This window comes from Hoplias malabaricus, chromosome 15 (genome assembly GCF_029633855.1).
Source record: "Hoplias malabaricus isolate fHopMal1 chromosome 15, fHopMal1.hap1, whole genome shotgun sequence".
Lineage (NCBI taxonomy): Eukaryota > Metazoa > Chordata > Actinopteri > Characiformes > Erythrinidae > Hoplias > Hoplias malabaricus.
The window spans coordinates 19,856,430-19,883,503 of NC_089814.1; the positions used below are offsets into that span (position 1 = coordinate 19,856,430).

At 39.7% G+C, this 27,074-nt stretch overlaps 1 protein-coding gene across 2 annotated transcripts in view; it reads left to right on the forward strand.

Annotated features, from left to right (window-relative positions):
- arhgap32b (Rho GTPase activating protein 32b) overlaps window positions 1–27,074 on the forward strand; it is an 88,061-nt gene that overhangs the window by 31,964 nt on the left and 29,023 nt on the right. For both annotated transcript variants that reach the window (XM_066645077.1, XM_066645078.1), the window contains exons 3-6: window positions 3,863–3,971; window positions 6,920–7,011; window positions 7,222–7,306; window positions 22,927–23,013. In XM_066645077.1, the coding sequence (XP_066501174.1) occupies window positions 3,863–3,971; window positions 6,920–7,011; window positions 7,222–7,306; window positions 22,927–23,013 (373 nt within the window). The remainder of the gene's footprint in view (window positions 1–3,862; window positions 3,972–6,919; window positions 7,012–7,221; window positions 7,307–22,926; window positions 23,014–27,074) is intronic.

Genomic DNA, 27,074 nt, shown 5'->3' on the forward strand with positions numbered 1-27,074 from the left:
CTTTTGAGATGAAAAACGCTTCTGTAGATAACATCAGAGTTAACAAAGCCGAGAGCCACTAAATTTGAAGCAATCTTTCAGCCCCAGTGAATTTAATAAAGAGTGCCCCTCTGTGTGGACTGGCCTGGCTGCCCGAATTACATTACCTCATTGACACCCTACTGCTGGAGTTTACAGATACACAATGCCCTGCAGGAGTGCGAGTCTCCGAAGACCTCATATCTCCTGCATTTGCTCATTTGCAGGGGTTCTTTGAACAGGGTCAACAAACAAGAGCCTTAAGGCAGCATGACAGTTGTTTTGATCATTAAGCTCCACTCATGGATGCCAATGTCTCCTGCTGTTGCCCAATACTGAAATAACTAACACTTTTTAAACTTTGGTGTGCTCACGAGCATGTGCCTGTGTTGCTTTCAATGCTGTCCTCCAAGTTCAGAGACAGTTTGAATTGGAAACGAGGGTGGTGCAAGTTCTGTAATGAAAGCACCATGCAGTAATAGCCCCACTTCACTCTGAAGCTGCAAGGGTGTAATACAGTGGGATTGCTGTTCAATCAGCCATGCTCTGTAGTATCAGATCGTGTTTGTTTCAGTGAAATTGTCTTGAAGCAGGGTGAGTGTGCCAAATGGAAACCTATTGGACTATCTCAGCTTTCTAAGGCCAAGACAAAAATCTCTTCTAAAGGGTGACACAGGGTGTCCACATGCAGGATAAGTATGTATTATGTTTATTACATACACTGCTGGTCTCTGCCTTTATGATACATTCTCTCTCTCTCTCTCAACTGATATTTAACCATGTAACCAAGTAAATGGCACAGCCCTAATGTGAAATATAGTGATGGAGTATAAAGACCTGCTCATGTTAAAAGAGATGCCTGAATATACAGATGCTTTCATAGTTTCTGAAGCTTTAAGATGACCTTTTGTGGTCAGCTTGACTTAATGACCTGCTTTAAGATGTGTCTTCAAGGCTGAGCAGCAGTAGGGTTTCTTTGACCGTGGGAAAGACCTTATCTTGTTCCTCAGTAGAGTGTATCTCTGTTATCTCTGTCATTTTGTCTTTGTTTTGGTTGTCCTCCTTTTTCTGTCCTATCTTGCTCCCTGTGTGTCAAAAGAATAATTTGTTCACTGCTGGACTCATTTTCTTGCTCATTAACCTGGAAGCGGTGAATAAGGCAAGTCCTCTGTGCTTCCTTCATCAGTGCCTTGGCTGTCTCTCCACTGCATGTGCCAGACTTGATCTCCTGATATCACACCTCTCTGTGTGTGTGGATCCAAATACAGATGCACAAACCTTAATGTTCGTATTTATGAGGCCCTTCAATATGGATATATACCAAAACCAAAGTTATGTAAAGGATTGTTCTTTTGAGGAGGTGTGGTTGGGGTCATGTGGTCTTGAGGCTTTCAGTTGTTTCTGAGTGTGTTTCACAACCTCAGCATAATTAGATTACATTTTCATGCTTAAAGTCAGTTAAGACAGAATTGTTCATATTTATTCCATTAAAAACGACTAAGCTTAAATTAATTGAAACACTTTAGTGCCCCCAAAGGCTCAAACTACCTTACAGGAACAAATGCTATTCTTAATCAAATTGCAGCTTTGCTCTGGGTTTTTTTTCAGTTCTCTTAAGACCCTTTATATGTTGTTTATTTTAACCATGATAGTGTTTGTGTTCTCAAGTAAAATTCCACCCTGTATCTTAGGATCGCTGTCAAACAGCATTCTGAAGACTGGCTGTTTTTTTTTTTTAGTTGGTTCCTGTTTAACAAAACAGCTTGGTGTGTTATTGGGTTGGAATTTCACAGATGCTGAGGCATTTGGGGTATATCTGTCGGGCCCATGTTTTGATGGGCATTCTGGCTGCACTTAGATCAGTCAAAGACTTTGAGGCTGTGTCATAATGCAGCACACTGCTGCTCTCCGGGCACCCCCTCCCCTGGTGATTAGAGATGCAAACCGTGCTGCTTCAAACCTGCATTGAGGATGACAGTTTGAGGTCAGGCACGTGTAGATACCCCCCGAGGTGTGGGGATGTTGGGGGGGTAAGCATCCATTCTCATGAGAGGACTGCTCCAGACGTGGGGTGGAGTGGGTGCTTGTATGATGTAGGCTAGCTCTCATCAGAAAGGAATTTGTGTTGGAGAGTATTGGATGAATCCCTCGTGCTCTTGTGGGCCATATCTTCTGTCCTCATTCTAATACTCTTCTCTTTTTTTGTTGTTAGTTTCTTCCTCAAGGGCTCATTGCAAACTGAATCTGTGTCAGAGATGAATGGGTTTCAGCTGCCTGTAGCAAATAGAAACTGCTTGTTTATTTGGGATACTTTGCTGCCTCTCTTTGAGACTGCTTAGTATTGGTATTACCTCATGTTCCCTTGTGAGCAATTGGATGTTTATATAGCCACACTGACTATTTGATTTGAATCTTTTGCAGTGATGAAAAAGAAAACCTTATTTCTTAAGGATGAATTTATGTGTGGTTTAGATTAATATTGGAATATTGTTTTGCATTTGACAACATCATGAATCAAATGATGTAAAATGTGCAGATTGGCTCACACAATATCTGACTAATAAATGAATTTACAAATGCCTGCTCTACAGTATAGTCTAAAATAGATAAATGCATAGGTATTGCAATCCTCCTGGTCATCCACACTGGTTTAATCCATGCCCCGAATATTTTATATAATTGGTTCCAGATCATTTCATGGAAACAATTTTCTATTTGAAGTGACATGCAGACTGTTTCCCCACATCGGAGAGTGAAATGATACTGCAGACAGTACTGTGCTTTTCATCTTTGAGCAGTTACCGATTGCCATTTTACATTTCAGAAAAATAGTGGACCTCAGCTTTTCCTATAAGACTTCCAGACCTCATGTCATTGTTTGCGCAAGGTTAATGTGAGCATGTCTTTCCTCTGCTGTTATTTTCTCATCAGCCTCACCAGTGAGTAATAGCAAGCAGTAACCAACCATTATGAAGACTGTTCTAACACCCCCCACCCCAGGATGTGACTTACCTTGAAATTAAATCATTTACATATGTCTGGTTAGTGGTGATATCTAGGGCTGCACTATTATGTGAGCAGATTCCAACTTTGTTTCCTCATGTACGTATCTGTCATTACAAATGCAGGCATTATATCATATGACACATTGTATCAAATACCTGTATTAGCCTTGCAAGGATCATTAATTTTTATGGGGTTACAAATTCAATGAAGGAATAAAATTCACATACTTTGGCAGGGTATCCCAGCACTCACTAAACGTTCTCGTTTCCTGTTTGAAATACCACTACAATCTAAATATCTGTGTCATGTTGATTATTTTTAAATCAGTTAGCTCTATTATTGTGATTATAATTATGCATCCCTGTCACATTGGTAAACATTTACATGGCAGTGTGAGGGCTCTATTCTGTGTTAGACACATTAACTGACTTGCCATTAGACTCGTGTTAATGTGTTTAATAAATAAGTGTCTGTTTGTATGCTGAGCTTGTAAGATGTCTCAGCGCCTTGCTCTGCATTCTTCTGAGTATGCTGGGTATAGTTTTCCCTGCATGTCCCAGTGATTAGTTTTGACATTGTTCTTAATTAAAATGATGCTGCCATTTACACCTCTGTGCAGACTTGAGACATTTTCAAATGCTTTGCTCCCCGCCCCTACAATGAGATGATGTTCTTTACATCTTCATTCTATGCTTTGTGTTGCCTATTGCACAGCTGTATGCACAACGTATGCAAGCATGTGCATTTAAGGTATAGTTAAAGAGTGAAGTGGTTTTACTCTTTATAATACTTTTCTTCCACTGTTCTCCTCTTTCCTTCTCCTCTTTCTTTACCTTAGGGGACTGAGGCCTGGCCGCCACCCGGAAGAGGACGACATTGTGCCTGAGCTAACCAGGAGTATCCACCCCCGGGAGAGACCTGACTGGGAGGAAACCATTAGCGCTATGGTGAGAAATGCATTTGTCTCATACACCCACACAATGCCACACCCTAACTACCACACACACATTATATATATATATATATATATATATATATATATATATATATATATATATATGATTCACACACCTTTAAAAATGGCTCAGTAAATCTCAGTTGTAGTAATTAAAGATCGACTTGCCCTTGATGTATATTCTTCAACGCTACTATCACACCCACATTACTGTGTGAGGATATTTGTTTTGTAGACTAATCACATTTTGGTGTTTTTATTTAAATCAAATGCTTGAAATTCTGCTGTGCAGCCCTTTCCAATCAATGAGCTACTGCTGTGGCTTTAGAAATTTCAGAGTAACAAGATTCTACAAGGAGCTTTTTTTATTTTATACTGATGTTTAGAGACATGGTTTATGTTGAGCGTAGGTCACTGAGCGTTATTTTCGCATATCGATTGGTACTGAAGCGGTTGGATTCGTGCAGTTTAACAACTCTAAACAAGCTTCCTCTGCATTCAGTGCAGCTGGAATGAGTTGGTTTCCATGGCAACCTGAGTGTTGGCTGATGTTGTTTTGAGCACAAACAGATTTGGGAAACTACTTTCAGTGTCGGAAGAATCACTATTTATCAGCCAGCTTGTGACATAAATCCGTTTGAGAGAGTTTGTGTCTCCACAGTAAAAGGCATGTTGTTAATTATGTTAAGCATGTAAGGGTGTAAACAAACATTATTTAAAAAAAATTAAAATAATTTCCGTTATGTTGTTGTCTGTGTCTTAGATTGAAGGCTAAGCACCACTTAATGGACCTCCATGAATATTTTGTATTATTTTAGTTACTGATATATACAAGTATGAATTAAAATGAAAATAGCAGCTTAATTTGCTTTAAAACGGACAATTTTATTAAATTGACGGAAAAACCCGAGCTCGCTACGGAAATTCTTGAACGCAACCGTGACGTCACTGGTGGACAACAGCTGAACAACGCCGCGGTAAAACACCGTTATGACTGACTGTTATGACAGTATCTAGCTAAATAACCAACATTATTCATGACAATAGCCTAGCAATAAGCTAAACTCAAATGTAGAGGTACCGTTATTCTTGTAAATGTGACCGAAGTCGAACTCTAATTCATCCGACACTATAAACCTCCGTAATGCAGCTACGTAGCCGAGTATAATCTGAGCCACTGAGTTTAGCAAGTCAAGCTAACGTTAACTAACACCAACTAAAACAGGCGAAGTAAGTGTCCTTACCCTGTTTACCTCCATGTTCATATTGTTGGAAAAGCGCCAGTGAAATGAGCTACAGATAACGGAGTGAGCGGATGGTCTTTTCCAAAGTGCCAACGGTCTTTTAAACCTTATTCCTTGAATAAGTAAGAAATAACATGTTTTCTGACTATCAATAAACACAAGTTAGGAACTCAAATTCCACTGTATTTATTTGTTTGACACTTCCATATAGCTGGTGCTTAGCCTTTAAAGCTGGGCAATATGACTACATTCAGTGTAACATTGATAACTTATTTGTATATTGTCAACATTTATGTGTAAGTAACAAGAAGCCTGTTTAGTGTAGTGTAGTACAGCATGGGAAATGATGGATAATAAGCAGTGCTCTTTAATGAAAATAATAGGACCAAAGCTGAAAATACAGTAATTAGAACACCAAAAAATAAAACACTAAAATGTACTTAATGAAAGTTCTAAAGTACATTATGGGCTACAGTATGTTCAAGGGAAATCCAACATACTCAACAACCGAAAAAGATCCACATCAATGGAATTAGATCTGGTAACAAGGCAGAGTTTATGCAGCAATTTCAGAACGTAAGCTTTGTATTTGGAACATCGGTTCCTGCATAATTGGTGCATCAGTTAGATTCTCACTTCTAGGCCCCAGAAAGCCATGAGGAAGGAGCTATTTAAAGTGGAACAAACCATTTATGCATTCAAATTGTTTGTGGCCTGAACGGAACAACTGTCTTTACTAGCTAACTTCATACATGTGCATATTACAGAAGTCTTTTTGCAAATATTTTCTCAGTGAGCCACAATGTTGTCTCCTATGGAATTGCTTCAAGATCTTTTTTGGGACCTTTATTTTTAATCTCTGACAGCTGCTGCTGTTTTTATGCATTATTAATATCGAGGTGAAAATGAGATCAGTGCCACTGAGTTAAAAGTTGTATCTATTAAGCTGCCGTTTGCAGAGACGCTCTGTCTTGCGTGTCTTTAACTGCATATATTTCCCAATAATCACTCCTACAGATACAGTCATGCAGTATAGCAGAAACTCTCGCTATCTTTTGCTAAGGGTTTTTGATCAGCTGTTGTCTGGCTGTGACGCAGCTACATGGTGATTCACATTTTTCTTCATAAGTGTTTTGACTCACTGGATTGTTTTGATTGACCTTGACATATAACTGTGACTGTCTTGCACTTGGCTAGACTTTGAAATGACTGGTAGCAGATTTAGAAGGCATGCCATCTGTCAGACCCACCCCTCTTTTTTCTAGTTTCTTTGTAGAGGTACTTAGGCAAACTCTTAACCTCTGTATTAAATGCTAACTTTGGTCTCACCCTGAATGTCCTCCACTCCTAGGAATACTCCCTTCTGCTCATGTCCTGTTTTAGTTCCTCTGCTTCTTAGTGACTTTCCCTGTTGAGTGACATTTTCTGTTCTTCATGACTTAATGAGACCTTTAGGTGCTGCATGTTGAATATTTAATTCTCCACTGTCTTATTTATGCATGCATCTGCCACATGTCTGCCTTTAACTACTTTCTTTCTGTGCCCAACTTGGCTGGCTTAATTGAATTCATCTGCTAATAAAAATGTTAATGTAGTTTATTAGTTTTGGGTTATAAACTTCCTTACAGTTTATAAAGACACTGAATGTCACAGTGACACTGGTATGCTGTTTGTGTCCACCCCCTTTCTCTTTCAGGCAAGAAGCGCTGAAGTCCCAGAGCTTAGCTCTGAGCCCCTGCTACGCGCCTGTAGCAGCACTGCCAGTATGAAGGTCAAGAACGTTAAGAAGTAAGTGTACAATTTATATTTACACACACACGTAAGCCTATGTACTGTTCTAAAATTGGAAATGAATTGGCACAACGAATTTTCGTAAACATTACTGACACTTTGACACAAGATGCTTGTTTACTTTGCTTACCTACACACTACAGATACTATGCCTATATTCACATGCCCCAAAGCCTTTCTTACACATCTTTTTCCTCCCTCTCCCAGGCTCTCATTCACCAAGGGTCACTTCCCAAAGTTAGCAGAATGCGCCCACTTCCACTATGAGAATGTTGACTTTGGGACCATACAGGTAAGATGCACACTGTTTATCTGCTGGAGATTCTTATAGTGTGTGTGGTGGCCTGGCATGGCTGGAAGACAGTCACCGATGAACTGCTAGTGATGATTATTATTGTTCCTTTTTTTGCCTCAATTATTTGTACCAATAGTTTGGGTTATGCTGCTAGAGCAAGTGGAATGGTGGCATGTTCCTCAAGGGACAGCTGTTTCCAAGGCCAGTGGAGTGGAAAGCAGTGACTAGGGTCATTAACATGCCTCACAAACGAGCAATAACACTCTGGCCCAGCTGTTACCCCCTCCTCGAATAAGCTCTTTCGGAAACAAGGAAAATGAATGTTGGGTATTTTGGGTCTGATTCTTCCATTTTGTGATCATGAAGTTAATGCTGATTATAGCTAAATATTTCGCTGTGTTTACATGCGCTTTAATTCTGCCGCTCTTTTTTAGTTTAGTTTAGTATTCTTCAGAGTTTGGTTTTTTGGCCGGTTTCCAACAACTTTGATACTTTGATCCGTGCTTTGAATCATGGTCATTTACTTTTTTTTACTTAAATAACACTATCTTTTCTCAATGTTTCAGACTTCCTGTTCTTTCTCTAATTCCTGCTTATTTTAAATTTCACTCATTATGCGCTGAAGCAATGCTGTGCAGAAAAGCCTAAAAGGATTGGTGAGAGTTGTGAATAGTGTCTTGTTGTGTGGGGACAGAAGGTGGTGAGGTGCTTAGAGTAGGCCAGTGCTGTGCTCTTGTGTTAGGGATTAGTGGATATAATGGAGTACACACAGTAAGAGAGAATAGATGGGGAAGCACTGGCAAGCTTCAGCACTGGGTGGGAATAGGGCAGGAGCTTTAGGCTCGGAATACTAATCCTGAGCAGATTCTCAGGATACTGACTGGTCTAGCAAGCTCAGGGGCAGGCTGATCTGAAAGCTATCACACAGTGCACATCTTTAATAGATGCACAGCCTTCTCTGTGGTCCTGTGCTGCTGGAAGCTATAGTAGTGTTGATGTCTTGTGGTAGGATGCATCACACTGAGGGAAGTTGTAGTTTCTGAGGGTGTCCAGTAGAGGGCAGTATCAGACTGCTCTCGCCAACGGGCAATAAGAGCTGCAGGGCACCATGGTGACAGAATTTGACATGAATAATTCTCTTTGCACTGTCGGGTAATCAGCTCGTAATCGTGCTTTATGCACAAAACACTGCTCGGGATTCAAACCGTGTGTAAATGGAGCTCAGAATAAATGAGTCAGTGTGTGGTAGTGCAACGTCTGCTACTGGCTTAGGTTCTTCAGTCATGTTTGCTGCCCTGTATTTGCGTTCAAACACTGCATGTTGGCCTCCTCGTGGTGGTTTATGAATGGCTTGTAATTATAGGCCTTGGCTGGCTGGTGTTCCTAGCAGGGCTGAGCAGTGATTGGGTTTCTCTGAGCTCAGATGCAATGCCAGAGGCCCTCACACTGTGCCCAACACAGTTCTCATGCCCAATATGTTTGCCTTGTACACAGCATGAAAAAAAACAGAATTTGTTAGAGGAGGGGTACTAACCGTGGGATATTAAGTGTAATAATAGGTTTGCCTTAATTTGTTAGAGCAGGGATATTAAATGATGACCTTGTTAAAAGCTCACAAAGATGGTGAATGTGTCAGTGAGTGAATGATGTGTATAGTGCAGGAAACAGAAGTGAAAACATCAAAATAATTTCACTTAAAAGTCCTGGATAAGTGTCCAGTCTTCAGTAAGAAGTAAGCAGTGTGTGTTTTATCTGAAGCTGCCGTGGTATTTGAAAAGCTAACAGACAACAGAACTGCTGGCTTATTGTCTGGGGCATTGCCATTGCACACAATGGAGGTTTTGTGCAGAAGATCTGTCAGCAGTCATCACTCAACACAGCGCTGTAACCATGTGGTACCTGGCACTACACGAGAAAAATGATGAGTCAAAGACTAAAGTGGCACTTAGATTTAATTACAGATATGCCTGAAATTGCAAAGTGCAGAATATAGACAGAGAGGCAGGAGGTTGTGGTGGAGTGTGTATTTAACCCCCCAGACTGAGTGTGTGTTGTATGCTCTTGCACTGTGGGCCGAGAGGAAATAGTTTGCATGGAGTCCCCGGCCGGCTGGTCGGTTAGTGAGTGAGAAAATAAATGGGAGCAGGCAGTGGCTGTGTGGCTTTTACAGTGGGCACGCTAATGCTGTTACTGAGCCACATGCTATCCCTGCCCCCGTTTTGCCCCGGGCACCAATAGTCATGGAGCTTTCACCACCCAGATATCTGACTCTTCAGCATACAACTTTCACTGCACCTCCTCAGTGCCAGGGAATGCTCTTTAACACAATGCCCTTGCTCTTGCCCTTTTCACAACTCTAGGTATTAGAACACATACTGCAGCGTACAAGCTTTTCTGCCTCTTCATATACCAGTAGCAGTTTATCTCCTTATCCTTGGTTCCAGAACTTTCTCAGTTAATGCTGGACCATATGCACCAGAAATATAATGCATGAAATTGCTGTGTTGGGGTTTTTATTTATTTATTTTTTTACATTTATTTGTACTTTTATAAAACATAAACATGATCATGGAAGTTAATCTTTTATTCTTTTTGTTGTTTATGATAATGGATGTGAGAAATGTCTCTCAATCAAGTAATCTCTGTTAGAAGCTTCCATTGAACAGTTAAAGTCACGTGACGTGAAGACACAGACTACTTGGGGCAGGGCTAACACACACACACACACACACACACTCGCAAGCAGTGAGCCAGACACAGTGCAGAGGGAGAGCAGATTGCCTTTAATTTAAAATATCTGCATCTGTCTTTTACACAAGAAAACATCAGTGATCAGGAAGATAGGCGAATGTATACTTCTGGTGCCAGGGACAAAAACTGTTCATTTTTACTTTTTCCGAGAGCGTTTACAGTCAAAGGTTTAACATTTATAATGTGCCTGAAGTGGTGATGAGGCAGGACTAAACGGCCACTGCTGTTGCACATTAAGAATCTTTTTATGTATAATTCCTTAAAGATCGTTTAGTACAGTTTGGATTGGACTATTGGACAATTGATTGGACTTTGTGATGGTTTTTCAATGTGCTATTCCCTTACGCACTGGCTCCGAAATACAATATGTTTGAATGGCTGAATACTGAAAAGGTTCAGAGAATCACTTCAATTCTGAATTTGTCCTTTGTGCCATTTACTTAATATTAGTCACAGCTCCTAAAGCTGCATTCCATTCAATATAATAATTAGTCACTCTGCCAACATACAGGTGTGCACCACTCCACCCTGCAGAATCATCTCAGTCAGCCAGAACCAGAATTTTATAGAGCCTTACATAATGTTACTTAGTCTTAGGCTTTCTTTTTATCCACCAGGTCAATCTACAAATATTGTCACGTTACTAACACAACAGTTAGTGTTTTGGTTTCCAAAAATGCTGCATGCTACTTGTGCAGAGCACCGATCCTTACAAAATGTGGTAGGATTACATATTAAGAAGCTAATCTCTGATTATATCTGGCTCAGATGTTTGAACTGGATCCATAATGAAGGGCACCTCAAAAGAACTGAATCAGCAAACTGGCATCTTTCATTTAAATAACTTGCATATTTTACTCTGCTGGAGAGCAGTTTCTCTCTGTTTATGTGTCTATCTAGTTATCTATCTATGTGTCTTACCTACATTTCTTGTTGGTCCAACAATCTTTCTGTCTTTTCCATGCCTTGGAGAAAATCAAACACTTTAACCACTCCGCTGTCATGGAGGACATGTGCGCTCTTTAAGCTATTAGGCAGCCTGGAGGAAGGGAGGCAGGTTTCACTCCAGGTGTCAGACAAGTCAGTGAGGCCACTGTCAACACACACGGCAGAATGATATTGGATCACAAAAGCATATTAAAATCTCAAGTGCAGCCACTTAGCAACACCTGGTCATTTTGCTAAAAAGGTCAATTAAAATGAACGGAAAAATGAACAACGTAAAGGCTTTTTGCGCTCAGAGACCTCTCAGAGAGTGGGTGTAATGAAACAAGTGGATATGCTCAGTCCCCCTCCCCCTCTTCTCACCACAGGCCAGGAAAGCCCGTAGTCTCCTCTCAGTTCGTACGGGTCAGCTGTTTATTTTTAGTCCAATATTAATGTGTAGATCAGCGCCATCTGTGGCTCATGGGCAGTCTATAGGAAATGACTTCTGCTCGTTTGACATTTCTACTCAAGTTAATGAGACAAAGAAAATATATTGCTGAAATCTACTTCTAGGCAGCTGAGGGCCTTTGGAAGACTGCCTCACGCAGAAGCAAAATAACCCTATACTGCTCTGAAATATACACACATAATTATATACAAGAGATGTCAGAATTAAGGAACGTCTTCCATTTTCCTGAATTTCAACATCAGCACTCATCCCAATTTAAAGTTATCCTCACATGAACAGAGAGTTAAATGTATTTCTCAATTCTCAAATGTTTCAACATTTAAATGTTTGAAGGTTACACATTTCAAAAATTAATACGGTGTGAAGTACAGTCTCTTGCCTTCTCACTGTTCTGCTTTGATTCCGTACCACATTTCTTCAAGTCTTTTCCTCAGTTAGGTAACTGTTTTGAGTTTCTTAGCCATAATCCAGTGATCATACAGTGTAGAATTCATTTAAAATTATGAAGACAAGGGGCGGCACGGTGGCGCAGCAGGTAGTGTGGCAGTCACACAGCTTCAGGGACCTGGAGGTTGTGGGTTCGATTCCCGCTCCGGGTGACTGTCTGTGAGGAGTTGATGTGTTCTCCCCGTGTCCGCGTGGGTTTCCTCTGGGTGCACCGGTTTCCTCCCACAGTCCAAAAACACACGTTGGTAGGTGGATTGGCAACTCAAAAGTGTCCGTAGCTGTGAGTGAGTGAATGTGTGTGTGTCTGTGTTGCCCTGTGAAGGACTGGCGCCCCCTCCAGGGTGTATTCCCGCCTTGCGCCCAATGATTCCAGGTAGGCTCTGGACCCACCGCGACCCTGAATTGGATAAGGGTTACAGATAATGAATGAATGAATGAATGAATTAACATCATTTACAACCCTTTTATTCATGTTAGGATCATTTTAATTTGGAATGTGCAGTTACATAAAAATTCAGAAAACTGAAACAGTTCTCAGAGGCTGATCTCTACTATAAAAATTAATAAACAGATAAATAAATAGACTATGCCATCATCAGCAGTTGTTACACGTGTTGGATTCTGCATCTGCTGGGACTGTATGGTACTTCTCTGAGTATGTGGTGTTTTTTTATGGCTTTTGTCTTTTCCATTGGGCTGATTGTGAAATGCAAACTATTTATTTTTCCTTAGATATTGTTTCATATTCTAGTGCTGTTTGCTATAACACATGGGGTGGTGGTTGTGTGAAATTAGTCCTGTGCATTCTCATTTAGAAGTCACAGAAAAGAGCCACATTTGTTATCTGCAGACTGCAGTTGTACCGTCAGCATTGTAGATGGTCCAATCCCATGAGAAGTGCTCGATCTTGACCTGCCAACTCAAGTGCCGTGCTTTCCTCAGCCTGAGCATTTTAGCAGCGCTGCAGTATGTGTCTGTGCCTCGCCATGTGTGCATGTGCAGCTACATTAATCATGTCACTGAGTTAGCCCTGTGTACATGTTATAATGACGCAGTGTCTCAGCTGGTGCAGGCAGGTACTGATATAGAAAGGATATGGCCTGTGAAATAAACTCGGGGGAGGGGTTCCTAGCTGCAAATCCTTTGTTGGCCTCATCCCCTTCTACCATTCACATCAGCCTTTTAAAAACCAAGCACAACCAATGAATAGCTTCCTCAAGAAATTGGCACTGAGCATTCAACCATCTGTAGTAGATGAGAACTTACATCTTCTTATATCTCTTCCTGCATAAAACTCTTGTATGTAATTCAACAGATAAACAAAAATGATGTCCCTTGTGTAACAGGGAATGTAAAGTATCACCCCATTAAATCCAACAAATATTTGTTTTGTCTGTCAGTTATCAGTCCATGTAATGCTTCAAAGTCAAACTTCAGCTGCTCCCCGTGAAGGATTCCAGTTGAGTACTTTTCCTTGCTCTCCTTACATGAGTTGTGATGCATTGTGTAAACATTGGAAAACGTAAAAAATACTCCCCCATACATAGCTATTATACTGCCCAAACAGCAGATCATTTGCATACCATCGCCCATTCAGCCTGGAGCAGTTTAGTCAGTCCATTCATGTGGAAGCGATGGTGTTTTTAAAAGCAGGTTTGTGAGAAATCATTAAACATTATACTATTTCTGGCTGTCAGGAAATAAATGCTATTTAATAGCCTTCCAGAGGACATTCAAAAACAGTGGCAGTGTTTTTTTTCTGCAATCCCTGAGGATTTCAGTCTGAACCTTCCAGACTGTTAGTTCATTTTTAAGCCCAGAATGTTTTTTTTTGTTTGTTTTTTTTGTTGAATGAAGCACAAATAGAGGTTATTCAAGATGTCATGTGCGAAAATTGGCCTAAAAATATTTTTTCACTGTAAAGGATAAAGGTTAGGTGGCAAAAAGAATGCAGTGTCAATGTACATTTTGAACAAGGAACTTGTAATAAAATGAACATATGCAGTGCATCCCTATTCACAGTGTTTTCAAAGTATTGCTTAATGTTGTGAGATTCATTTATATGTTACAACGAAAAATCAGGCATGGTTGGACACTAATTTGTTTCTGAGTTAGGGCATGGATCTCTGGGGACACGAGTCACTCTGTCAGGGTGTCTGAAGGTCTGTCCTCACTATAGATAAAGCACTGATGTTATTAATAGGGTTGAGGTTCATCTTCAAGGACTCTTTGGCAGAAAAGATTGGAGTTTAGCTTTAGCAAAGTGTCTTAATCGATTTAAAGACTGAAGGGTGGTCAATGAACAGAGTAGCTGTCAATTCTGTAATAAGGGAAGACATAGCAATGCTTTGTGATCTAACACAGTAGCCCATTGTAGTTGCTCATTTACATGATGTCACTGTATCAACGTGAGTTATTGATGTCAATCACCATATGCTGAGAAAATGAATCACATCATGGAGCTACACTCACTCATTGAAAAAAAAAAATCAATTAATAAAAACAGTGTAAGTAGATGTTTCCAATGTAAAATCACTTAAATAAAGTTTGGTATTCTGTCGAATCCGTCATACAAATGCAGTCTGACTGCTCTGCTTTGTTTATTAATTTATAGTCTATTAGGTCTAGGTTGTGCTTGCATTTCTTACATTTTGGGCAATGGGAAATGTCATTTTATCAATTGTGTCATTGTGATGATCTTTACACATTCATGAAATTATTAATTAAAGATTTATTACAAACAAGTCTGTTTATCCATCCATATGGTGCATAAAACTAATCTTTTTCCACCCACAATATTCTCTTGGTGATTTGTGTGTAGGATATATAAATATATGCAATGATACTTTATTGACTGTGCTTTGTACATTCTATTTTTTATATCTCCCCTCTTGTCACTCCCAACCGAAACAAACTATAGCTAAATGGCATTTCAACAGCAACTTCTCTGATATCTTTGGTTTTTGAGCATCATTACATTTTAAACAGGAGGTAATTACTTATAGGCTGAAGGAAATGGGTTGAGTAAAACAGAACACTATTACTAAGCCTGCACACTGAAATGATGAATGACTTTGGAAGAATCATTTTTGCAAAATTGCCATTGAAGTCAATAATAATAATGCTAATAATTCAATGCTATGCAACATTTATTTATTATAGTGGATTGTCCTCTGGGAAGTTTAAAAGCTTTTTGCTGTTCTGAGGAGGATGCAAATGGCAGTGTTTCCCCTGGCAATTCGTAGTAAATTTTGCGATGCCCTCAGACAGGCTGGGATGCAGTATGTAATTGCCAAACTAACTCCACACATTAAAATAAGTGTATAGAAAGCACAAATAATTACAGGTATTCACATGAAGACTCACTGTAATATAAAAATGATCTCGACCAATTATTCTCCAACCCTGGACATGCTGAATGACTGGACTGCCACTCAGTGTGGACTGCCATTTCAATGTGAAACCAAGAAAAATAGTGAATTAAACAAATTGCTGCTTAACCCTGGTTCTTTAATGTGAGCTCTGTGAACAAACGGGTTATTAGCTTAGAACCTAGTTTCATAAGCAGATTATTAAATTGTTACCCTCCTCCATGAGCTTTAAGGCTATACACTAGTTTAACTTTCCTCTTAGTTCTAAATCCTGTCAACGCTAACTTGCCTCATTGCATCGTCATATGAGGTGGTGTATTTGGTCCCTGCCTCTGCACTGAACAAATGCAGTTCTGCCTCGTGGGCACAAAGCACTCAAATAGACCTACATAACAACACAGATGGAAAAAGTACCATTAGCCCATTGTGTTGCAGGGGATGTAAGGTTGCATTCAGTAATTCTGTACCTGCACCTCTGCAGGGTCTTTTACAGTTTCACCCGGATTATTAGATCAGAATTATTGTTATTATTTAAATTATTTAATTTCTAGTTCATTTTTGTGAATAGTTTGACTGTTGAGAGATGCATTTCCAATCTTTAAGTTCCTAATAAATGTGACATACAGTATTATACACATTTTCCACAAGTTAACTCCATTCCCTAGGGATCTAATTAAGTGTGTGACATTCATGAGTGAAACAGGCTACAGGTATTAAACAGCATTCTAAGCATTTACGTGTTGAAGCAGTCCTGTTCAGAATGAGAACAGTTTCAGTGCCTGTATTCTTTTAGCCATTTTCACTTGGTCCTCTTTCATTCTGTTCTTTTTTTCCTCTTATTTCAAAGAGAACTCTTATTTCTCCATGCTTGCCATGTCTGTTTTACTCTGTTTAACCACATCTTTGTGCTCTCACATGAATGTGGTTCTGGCGCTGTGATTGGAGAGAGATGAGGAGACGAGACAATTCTCAAATGTCTGCACTTGACTTAGGAATTGGAGCAAAATCAGAACAACTAAATGTATCCCTTGTTTTGTGACTTCAGCAACCGACAAAAAACTGACTGTGTGTGTGTGTGTGTGTGTGTGTGTGTGTGTGTGTGTGTGTGTGTGTGTGTGTGTGTGTGTGTGTGTGTGTGTGTGTGTGTGTGTGTGTGTGTGTGTGTGTGTGTGTGTGTGTGTGTGTGTGTGTGTGTGTGTGTGTGTGTGTGTGTGTGTGTGTGTGTGTGTGTGTGTGTGTGTTTAGATGCTCCAGGTCCATGGGTGGATGGGCAAAATATCTAAAATGTAATATATTACTATATACATTCTTCTAAGCTTATTTCCTTAACATTATGATCTTGTCTTTGTTGTCTTTGGTTATCTTTGTGACATCACGTGTGTGTATTTTATTTATATATATATATATGGGGGGGGGGTCCCAAAAATTATTCACACGTGAATGACAGAACGTATGATATTGATTAAGGGAGGGTTTTTACAGTTGTGAAATTTGCTACCTTCGCTCTCATGCTTTTTTAACCTTTCTACTTCAGAAATCATCCTTGTCTGATGTAGTGTGGCACTTTTATAACCAAATATGATAACACAATTGAGTCATGTGAAATTTTGTTCACTTTATTTATTTCTTTTTCCCACAATAGCAGGCTCAGTGGAGAGAGTTCTCATTTATGCAGGTTGAGTAGCCTAGCTCTTAAATTTACTTAGTATTCTATGTGCCTACTCTTTGTCTTGATGCTCCTCCAGGAAAAAAATGTATAATCCTCCTCAGATGTGATAGTATGACCATTTTGCTTTTTCTGTGGCCTAGTTTGTTCTCTCTTGGTTGATTGCCACTTATCCTGTCCACTGCCTCGGGTATTTAACAGTCATAAGCACTATTCAGACCACATTTGTTTTACCTGTGGAAACGGAGTAATTATTACCTGAGTATCTCTGTGATTTGAATAGATGATTACAGTCATTTTTCAGCAAAGATTCCAGAGTCTTTTACCTACAGCAAAACCAATCCAGCTTGGCTCTCCTTGGTTTAAGGTCTTTTACCTTGTGTTAACATGAGAGTCTGCACCCACCCCACATTGCAGTATTCTGATACGTAAATATTGAACAGGTTTCATATTTACGATTCATGATCAGGGCGGCCATGACTGCACTGGGGGAAGAACATGGAGCAAAGACTGCAGTCTCGACTCCTGCTATACAGGATCATCTGGAAAGATAGTCGTTTACGTTCACTCTAAAATTGGGAGACTTCTTGTGATTGTTGGGAGGAGCAAAGCGGCCTTATCCAGTAGTGTGGGCCAGGCTTAAAGGATCACTCAGGAGCAAAACTTCTGGTAACTATAGGGAAGTTTTTTGCACAATAACAGCCTCCGTATGTGTTATGAATGGGTTTCCTACTTAAATTACTACCATTAAACAGTTTATAACAGCAGTTATAATAGTTATGTGAAGCATTATTAGTGAATGACATTTTTTGCCATGATTTTTCCCACTTTCTGTTGTGAAGGACCAGAAGATAAAGTCATTGAGCGATGGATATATTTAATTGGTCGGCTGTTCTCAGAGCAGTAGTGAGAGTCTAAAAGCTGTAGTAGCACTGCACTGTAAATTGAGTATCCGTTCCCATCTCTGTTATTTTCGCCAAGATATCTTATCAACTGTTAATTCATCATAAACATTACTGATATCCTGCGGTAAAATTACATTATACCAGCCCCCAAAGTAAAACTAATCCCGCCCAAATAGGGCTATAGAAGCCATGTCATCTTAGATGTGTGAGAGATAGCCAAGCTATTAGAGTCTGATGGTCCTTCCCTGGGGTTACTTATTTAGCTGTGATTTAACCAGCTGCTCTAACTTGAAGTGCTGTTTTCATAAAAAGAAAATCTAATAGAAAACAGCCTGAGTTGGGTTGCAAGTAATCAAGTGCTTTATTTTGTTTAGTATGGGTTGAGATGATGATTTCTTGTATACCTCATAACCTATTCTCTGAGCACACCTTCTCCCTGTGAGAGTCACATTTGTCAATGCCAGTCTTTTCCTCTCCGTCTGGCCCATACTAATCCCTGAGGAGGAGAGTAAGGGAGTGAGGGCACGTGCTGGAGAAGCACTCTGGGCTAGTGCAAGGGCAATCCCCTCCTTCCACTGCGCTCTCTACTATTTCTTTTGGCACAGCAGCCCCGTGCTTTGTCTCATGGACTGTACCAGTGGGAAAGACTTGGGGGGTGGGGGGGAGGGGTTGGAGCTTGCAGAGAGGGGGAGGCTGTAGCATGTAGGGAATGAAAGACAGGAGGAGGGGACTAGAGCATGTGGTGAAAGGACAGGCACCAGATTGGTGCAGGAGAACTGTGTGATATTTTTTTTTCCCCCCTCTGTGTGGACATACCTCCTTTGGCCGGTAAAGTGAACATGCTGTTTTTTCCTCCTCAAAACGTGAAAACCAGAGGGGACGAGGACATGGGCTGAAGGTAGAGTAGCATCAGCATGGTGATGGGAAAAACAAAACAACAGAGAAACCGCAAACGTCTTGTGGAATTCATTAAACAGCCAGCTAACCCCTGCATCAATGTAGAGGGAGAGGCACCACTGACATCTGTGTTCTGCTGAGTGGATTTGTGCCGGACAGAAACGACTCTTAATTTCTCTTACACGCTCACCACTCTCCCACTGAGTAATGGAGATTGAAGGCAAGCTGGGGGGAGGAATGTGTGAGCATTGAGGAGTGCAGCTTGGTATCGGACCCCCAGTGTGCGGCCAGCGTCTCTGCACGAACAAAAGAGCGTCTGCCTTAATCAGTGCAGACGGACCACTGCGTTTCTGTGAGTGCTACCATGCTTCCTCACTCTCACACTCTCATTTTGCCCCCTTTGCTCTGTTCCTCTTGTTTCTCCTATCTTTCTTTTTCTTTTCTTGCTGGTTTGTGGATTTTGTACTTTTGGTGCATGTGAGAACACTTTCTACTACAGAGCTGAGCTGTCATTTCTCACTGGGCAGTCAGATGTGTCCTAAGTCTTGCTCGAGCTGTTAACTTTGAACTCAGCGCTCTGCAGCTGTTCACTGCAGAGAAGGACAGGATTTCTTCAAGTGCTCTGCTTCTATGCACCTTCACCTTCAATAGAGAGTAATTCTTTATTCAATATATTTCAAATATACACGTTTTCTAATGTATTCCTCTAATGAGAGGCATTAAATATAACTTGTTTAGTTTATGGTGCTGACACATGGAGAAGAACATCTCTCCCTTTGGGATCTGGACATGTGCATTTACCAGCTGTAGATTTATAGTGGTGTGTTTAATAACTAGGTCATTTGAACTCCTTTTGCCTATTATTTTTAGAAGACTTGCACTGGTAATAGATGATTACCATGCCACAGATGGCCAAAACTGCAGCTTCTTGGTAATTGGTGAAAAAGGACTTCTTCTGTTTTTAGCATTGCGTTTTACTTTAATTTTCCAACATGGGGCAATAAAAGAGTCGCAAACAGGAAGGACCTTGGAATGAGAGATGGAGATCAAGAGAGAGTCACAACTACTGCCAAGACAGATAAAGTTTCACACACTCTCTCAGAGGCTGCTATTTAATACAGTTTGCCTCTCTAATTTCGCCTTTTTTTAAGGGCACAGTCCTCTCACGTTGAAAGAAATGCTGGACAGAGCTTTTGAAACCAGAGTTTATTAGAAAATGTGACAGGTACTTTTTTGTGTTATTGTGTTGTAATTTGTCATTATTTAAAATGATAACATTATATTTCAAATCCTTTGCTTAAAGATTGCCTTACATACCTTAACTAGTTTGTGATTAGACTGTGGTCTGTTGTTCATCAGTTCAAATTTCACCAAGATGAATATTAGAGTTTTATAAACATTAACAATACAGAAAATATTATCAAATATTAAATATATGATTTATTTGTTTTTATGCAGTCGCAGTCACACAGCTCCAGGGGCCTGGAGGTTGTGGGTTCGATTCCCGCTCCGGGTGACTGTCTGTGAGGAGTTGGTGTGTTCTCCCCGTGTCCGCGTGGGTTTCCTCCGGGTGCTCCGGTTTCCTCCCACAGTCCAAAAACACACGTTGCAAGTGGATTGGTGACTCAAAAGTGTCCGTAGGTGTGAGTGTGTGAGTGAATGTGTGTGTGTCTGTGTTGCCCTGTGAAGGACTGGCGCCCCCTCCAGGGTGTATTCCCGCCTTGCGCCCAATGATTCCTGGTAGGCTCTGGACCCCCCGCGACCCTAAATTGGATAAGCGGTTACAGATAATGGATGTTTTTATGCAAACTGCAGCACCCAGTAACTGACAGATTGGAGTTAGTTTTTGAGTTCAGCTAAATCTTAAAAATCCTTACTGATGTTAAATGCTGGATTAATTTTTTTGCTGGATTAATGTATTTGTCACCTTTTATTGTGTTGTTGTTTGCAAGTCTGGGTTTGTGTGTGAACTTATGTTTGTACAATTAATGTAAACTTTACCCTGAGCTGTAACCAATCACATGTGAGCAGACCCATCTGAACCACTGCAGTAATAATGTGTCAGTCACAAAGCGATGCAGAGCGGGCCCCTCCAGGCACAAAACGAACAGTGGGTGCCATTCTCTTTCTCACACACACACACACAAACACACACACACACACAGAGAGAGAGAGAGAATAATCTATTTGTACTGCTTCCATCAATAGGAGAGTGTAATTAAAAGCATAAAAGTACTGCTGGTTAAAATAATCACACTAAACATTTACTCAAAGAGTGATGTCAATTCATATTGAGTAAAGATAGATATTTAGATGCTAAAGTCATATTTGTGCATTGATGTATCAGAGTGCATTACTCTAAAGTGATTTAAATACACAACTTTTCAGTTATGCAAACATTAATTATTATTAATTCACTCATTCATTGTCTGTAAGTGCTTATCTGGTTCAGGGTCACGGTGTGAATTATTATGGCCAAGGTAAATGTTTAAAACTGCTTTGGTTAAAGCTTTGTGTATTTTGATGTTGTCTAACTATTGTTTAAGTTAGAGCTGCAAATACTAGTCACTAAAGATTGGATATTTAAGCAGTAAAAAATCATTAGCAACAGCTAGCACTTTCCTAAGTGTTTACATTTTGGCATTTCATCTTTAGTTACTAATTATATGTTAGTATTTAATTATGAACTGCTCAGCAATTTTAAATTTTGCAAGTTCTACCCACTAGCTAGGTCTCCCCTAACACATGATACTAGAAGGAGAAAGGTAACTCATGCTTCCTATGAAATGTGTAAATCCGGCCAGTGTATCTTTTTAACTTTCTTTTACCGCAGTGCCAGTGGACAGCTCAGCACACCTGGAGTGTTAACTGGCACTACTCTGAAGCCGTTTTCATGTATGAACTTTGGAAAAAAGTCAGGAGAATTAGATACGGGCATTTTCCAGAGTTGACCTTTCACACATGTGGCACTGTGTGACTATGGTGGAAGTATGAAGCAGTTTGAGACACAGCCTGCATGTTGCTGCTGGTGCTGCCTGTAACTGTAAGCACTAAATGCATTTGTATAGTCAAAAACATGCATGAAATCAAATCTGACTGTTCACATTCATGTCACGTGCCCACAAATCACATACATAACGTATCAAGGACCACATATGAAAATGTGAAATCTGATTTGAAAAGATCAGATATGACATGTCCACACAATCCTGAAAAATGTAATGTGTTGTAATGTGAGCCTTTGATTTCCAGGCTCCTGTCCCAGGTCTGTTATGTAGCCTTTCACTTCAGGTCACAGATGGCGAGGCACCACTGATGAACAAACCTGTAATCTCTTGTTAATAGGGCGAGTGCTTAGAGAGTTGCACCAATCTGGAGCCCCATTTCATTATGTTCAATGTGCAAAAACATACAAATTATTGAATATTACTTTAGTGTAAAATTAATAAATAAAATAATAAATTATAAATGTGTGCCCTTTTCAAGAACACAGGCAAGATTCTAAGTTGAAAAATAAAAGTAAATAAAGCAATAAATATGGCATAAAAAAGATGGATATAATTAAAAAATCAAAATGATCATTTCCTAAATACTTTTAATCAAAGAGATGTATAACAATACTTATTTTGTTTCTGCTTTTGGGAAACACCAGCTTGTAAGCGCTATACCGAAAGAAGAATGAGATTGTGACTGTGAGGTATAATGTGATTTAAACACGAACGTGTATTGATAGACTGCTGATCATGTCCTGTTACTTTGGGCAAGAGTCATATTTTCTTGTCTTCGGAAAACAGATTTGTGCACCGAAGGCCATTTGTATCTTTGCCGACTTTTTCTGAATGTTTTGCTACGGGTGATTTCACAACTGTCAGTCAGCATTGTCTTGTTTAAAAGGCAATAAAGTGTGTAATTCACATGCTGTGTTATTTGAAGCCAGCTGCAATAATTCTGCTTATCTCCATCTATTATTCATAGTATGTGGGCAATATTCTCAGCTGGTGACAAACCATCCAACGCCTCTTCAACCTTGTAGCACCTTTCTGAACAGAAGAATAGCAGAGTGCTGTAAATGTAGCATTAGCAGAGGATAGAAGTGTATGAAAATGCTAATGCATCATTTGAATGCATCAGACATGAACATCTTCTGATGTACTTCCCTATCTCTTTGCTTCTCTGTGTTACAGCTGAGCCTTGCAGAAGAGCAGAGTGAAGTCACCCGGAATGGCTTGGAGTCAAGAGAGCTGGTGTACCTGGTCCAGATCTACTGTCAGGTGTGGCTGCAGTTCTTTTTAACACTCAAGACTTTATATCCATGGCTGCTTTACACTGCACAAAAAACTACAAACAAACAAAAGCCTGTATGGCAGTAGCCTACAAACCAGTAACTGCTATTGCACAGTGCTGATCAATATGATGACATTAGTGGGAGGGGTGTTGGGAAAAAGAAATGCTGCTGGAGCTTTTACGCCCTGAAATAGAAAGATATTCAACAAAATAGATATATTAGCAATAACACCAGTTTCATAATTGGACTGACTTGTTTGTGGATAAAACAAAAACTGATTCTTAATTTTCCAAATATAAATAACAATAAATATAAAATAGCATAAAAAGTGACTTTGGGAAGTTTGAGCACTAGCAGCTCTCATCCTGACATTGCAAACTCTGTGGAAAAAGTGTGTGTATAAATTCCACCACTTCTCTTCAGTGAAGAGACCCACATCCCAGCTCCTGTCGCAGAAAAAAAGGTGGTGGTGTGGAACTGGCCCCGAGCCCCTGCACATACAGAGCCCAGACACACGGGAAGATCACATTATTCTCCACACACTCTTAAACCACGGGTCTCGCACAAATAAACTCTCCAGAATATCTATATCAAAATAAAAGGGAGCAGAGGAATAATGCACTGTGGACTGCACTCCTCTGTTTATTTTCCCAGCAGCTGTGCAAGCTTTGCGGCAGGATCCTGTGGTCCCTAATGCTTAGGGACCGTTTAAGGCCATATTAAAGGCACTGAGGTTTTGAGTTGCCTTGGATTCCGAAGGTTTAAGACAGCAATGTGGAGTGAGGAATTCTTTGGAAGAGTCCTTTGAATTCCAAAGGTTGGTGGAGGAAAAAGAAACAAAATATCACTTTGAAATGGGGCCATAAATTTTTGCCCTGTGAAGTTACTCGCTTTTTAGTTCATATAGTATAAGGCAGCGAATTCTTGTTTGTTCTCTGTATAATGAAGCACTTGTGACTCAATCTGAATTTTTAAGCAAGGTAATATTGGCGTGCTGCTGTCAATCATGAAATTAGAAGGCATGAGTGGTGTTAACAAAAGGGCTGAAAGATGAGATTGTCTGCATTTGACGCTGCTCTTTACGTGAGCATGCATGCAGGGTACAGGGCTTTATGGTTAGCTTGGAATCAGACTCCAAAAACCTGCCAGGATGATGGATGTCTTGCACAGGATTGCAACGGATGCGGTGGGACAGAGGGGACACACAAATTTCACGAGTTTCCCATCATGACAGCCATACAATACAGAGTAATCGTTTTAGTCTTTTTATTTATTTCTTTATTTACTTATTTATTTTATTTTTATGGAGGCTCTGAAAATACTCAGTCGTATGCTCCCACATTCAATCCCTTGTCACAAAATGATACAGTAGAGTTCCAGGGGCGCTGCTACACATCTAAGACAACTGAAAAACTACATGTAATAACCACAACCAAAAAGGTAAATGGTTGAAAATGACATATTTAGTAAATATCAGCTAGTGTGAAATGAATATAACATATCACACTTATATCCTACTGAGCGACAGTTTTGGACTGGTTCTGCCATTGAGTTAGATCCAAAAGTTGAGTGGTCCCATGTGTTTAGGGAGAGTAGAGAGCTGCCACCCACCATCCTGCCTGAAGTAAGGAGCTTTTAAATGCACCTTGCCTCTGTTTTACCCGCTAGCCAAAGTACCTTTCATTTAGATTAGAGTGCTAGAGGTCGGGAATGTAAGAGTTGCTCCTAGGAAGGATTTGCAGTAGGTCTGTTTAACAGCAGCTTGTGTAATGACTTATGTAAAAGCTTGAGCTCTAGTGTTCAGAAATTGAAGCAGGGCCTGTGGTGATGTTTCAGTATGCCACAATTCATGAGTTTTGTGACTATTTCATGTTACATCACTTCACATTGATCATGGAGCCTATTGGTTGCAGCTCTTATCAATCATAGTTCCAACAAAGATAATTACAGCAGTGCATTGTCTATTATTGGAATGGCTATTATTACATATTTAAGCAGAATTCCAGCACAGTGTAAAATATCCTTCATTTACTTATTATTTTTCAAGAAATATCTCAAACTAAATTATATCTGCAAAATTAAATAGAAATATTATAAATAAATAAATAATATTAAAATGTTGTAAATTCATTGTCAATCCATCTTTATCTATTCATATCTCATTTGTTGTGTAATTGTTTTTTTTTATCTAGTGTCAACCAAGGGTTGTTTTCTGCTTAGAATTCTTAGGCAGAAAATCATTCCTACAATACTTCCATCAATTACACCCCCAGAAATGAATGTATTTTCATTATAATTAAACATTTAGAAGATAGAAAACAAATTCGGTTTAAATGAAAACATACATTTACCTTCATTTATTGTGCACAGATCTATTTATTTGTAAATAGTCCCCAAGTCTATCTCCACTCAGGCTTCTGTCACTCATATTCAGTTGAGGCTCACACCCACAGTTTGATAGGATTGGTTTCTTAGCTTTGTGACAGAAATCCTTGCTGTCTGAATTTCTTGGGACTGTTATTGTTTTAAAGCAGAAATGCTCAGCATTGGAATTGACAGCTATTGTGTCAAAATACTAATATCTAATCTAGAATTTACACCACAGGTCTTTCCTATAATAATAAATATATAATTACTGTAATGTATTTAATTTATTTCTATTTAGAATATAATGTATAGAGGATACATGAAAAGCATTAATGTTTAAATGAATCGTCTTAACGTTCACACAAACCTCAAGTTCCTGTGCATATTATTTAAACATACAGTCATTATGAGGTAAATGTGTGTGACTCACAATGAACAACATTTATCTAGTCAAAGCCATGTGTCCACATCTCTTCTCTTCATTACCGGTATGCTAGCTACTGCAGTGTGAAAGGCCAAAGCAGACAGAAAACTGCTGTGGCATCTGTGTAGTGCGTGGTGTGTGGTCATTGCAGTAGTGTCCTGCTGGGACCTAGGCCAAAGGCGAAGCCCTTTATTTACTCAGCACTAAAAAGAGTGTGAGCATTATCTTTTTTCAAGGGGCTTTACAGAGAGGGAAGGGGCAAACACCAAGTTAAAGTAATTGCAACTGCAACCTAGAGAACTAATCGGCTTGGTGAGTAGGCAGAGACATCCATCAGTCATTTCTCGACTTGCTTCACTTTAGAGTTGGACGGTTAATGAGAAATTGCATTGATCAGTCAAAAGTGTGAAGTACCTGTCTATCAATTACCGCATCAAACAATGGTTTTTAAAGGAATACAATGGAAGGATTGGCTTTTTTGTCTCCTGAGCACCCCCGACCTGCTGCTGAGTGTAATTCACCTTTACAGTACTGTCATGAAAGCTTTTACTCACTCACTCATCGAGTGATGTTTACAAACATAGCGAATGGCTCTGATGCTCCAGCTGATTTTGAGCCAGGGGATTGTGTGTAATCTAATAAAATAATGATATAATGACTAAATGATATATTGACTAAATGATAAAACTCATATATCGCTCATAATACACACTGGGCCATGTTATTACAACCATAAAGTGTAACTTTGGTGGTATACTAGCTGTTATAACTGACAGTAAAGCACCTGTTACCAGAAAACCAAGCTAATCCAGCTAAAGTAAGGCGCTACCTCTCGCCCTCGTTGATAAGTAACTCACAAAACCAGATTATGACACTGTCCTAAACAAAGCTTGACTTCCACCCAAAATGTAACTTCAGTCTTTTAATCTACATAGCAACTGGCGAAAAGCACTTATTACCAACATCACTGTCTAATACGAAAAAGTGGTCTAATCCGGCTAAAGTTAACAGCTACAAACCCTGGCTCACTGCTCACTAATCTGATTATGGATAACAAACTTGTTCACAAATAATCAAAAAATATTTTTTTTGGTTTTAGATGAGAACTCTTTCCTTATGTCAGCACCAGAAATAACATGTAGAAAACTTTTAGGGTGGTCAAATTTTCTCAATGTCCAAATGTGTGAAAAAGATCTTTGAAATCCCCCCCAGCTAACAAGCTTACACATCAAATTCTGCTGGTCAAATTAATGATT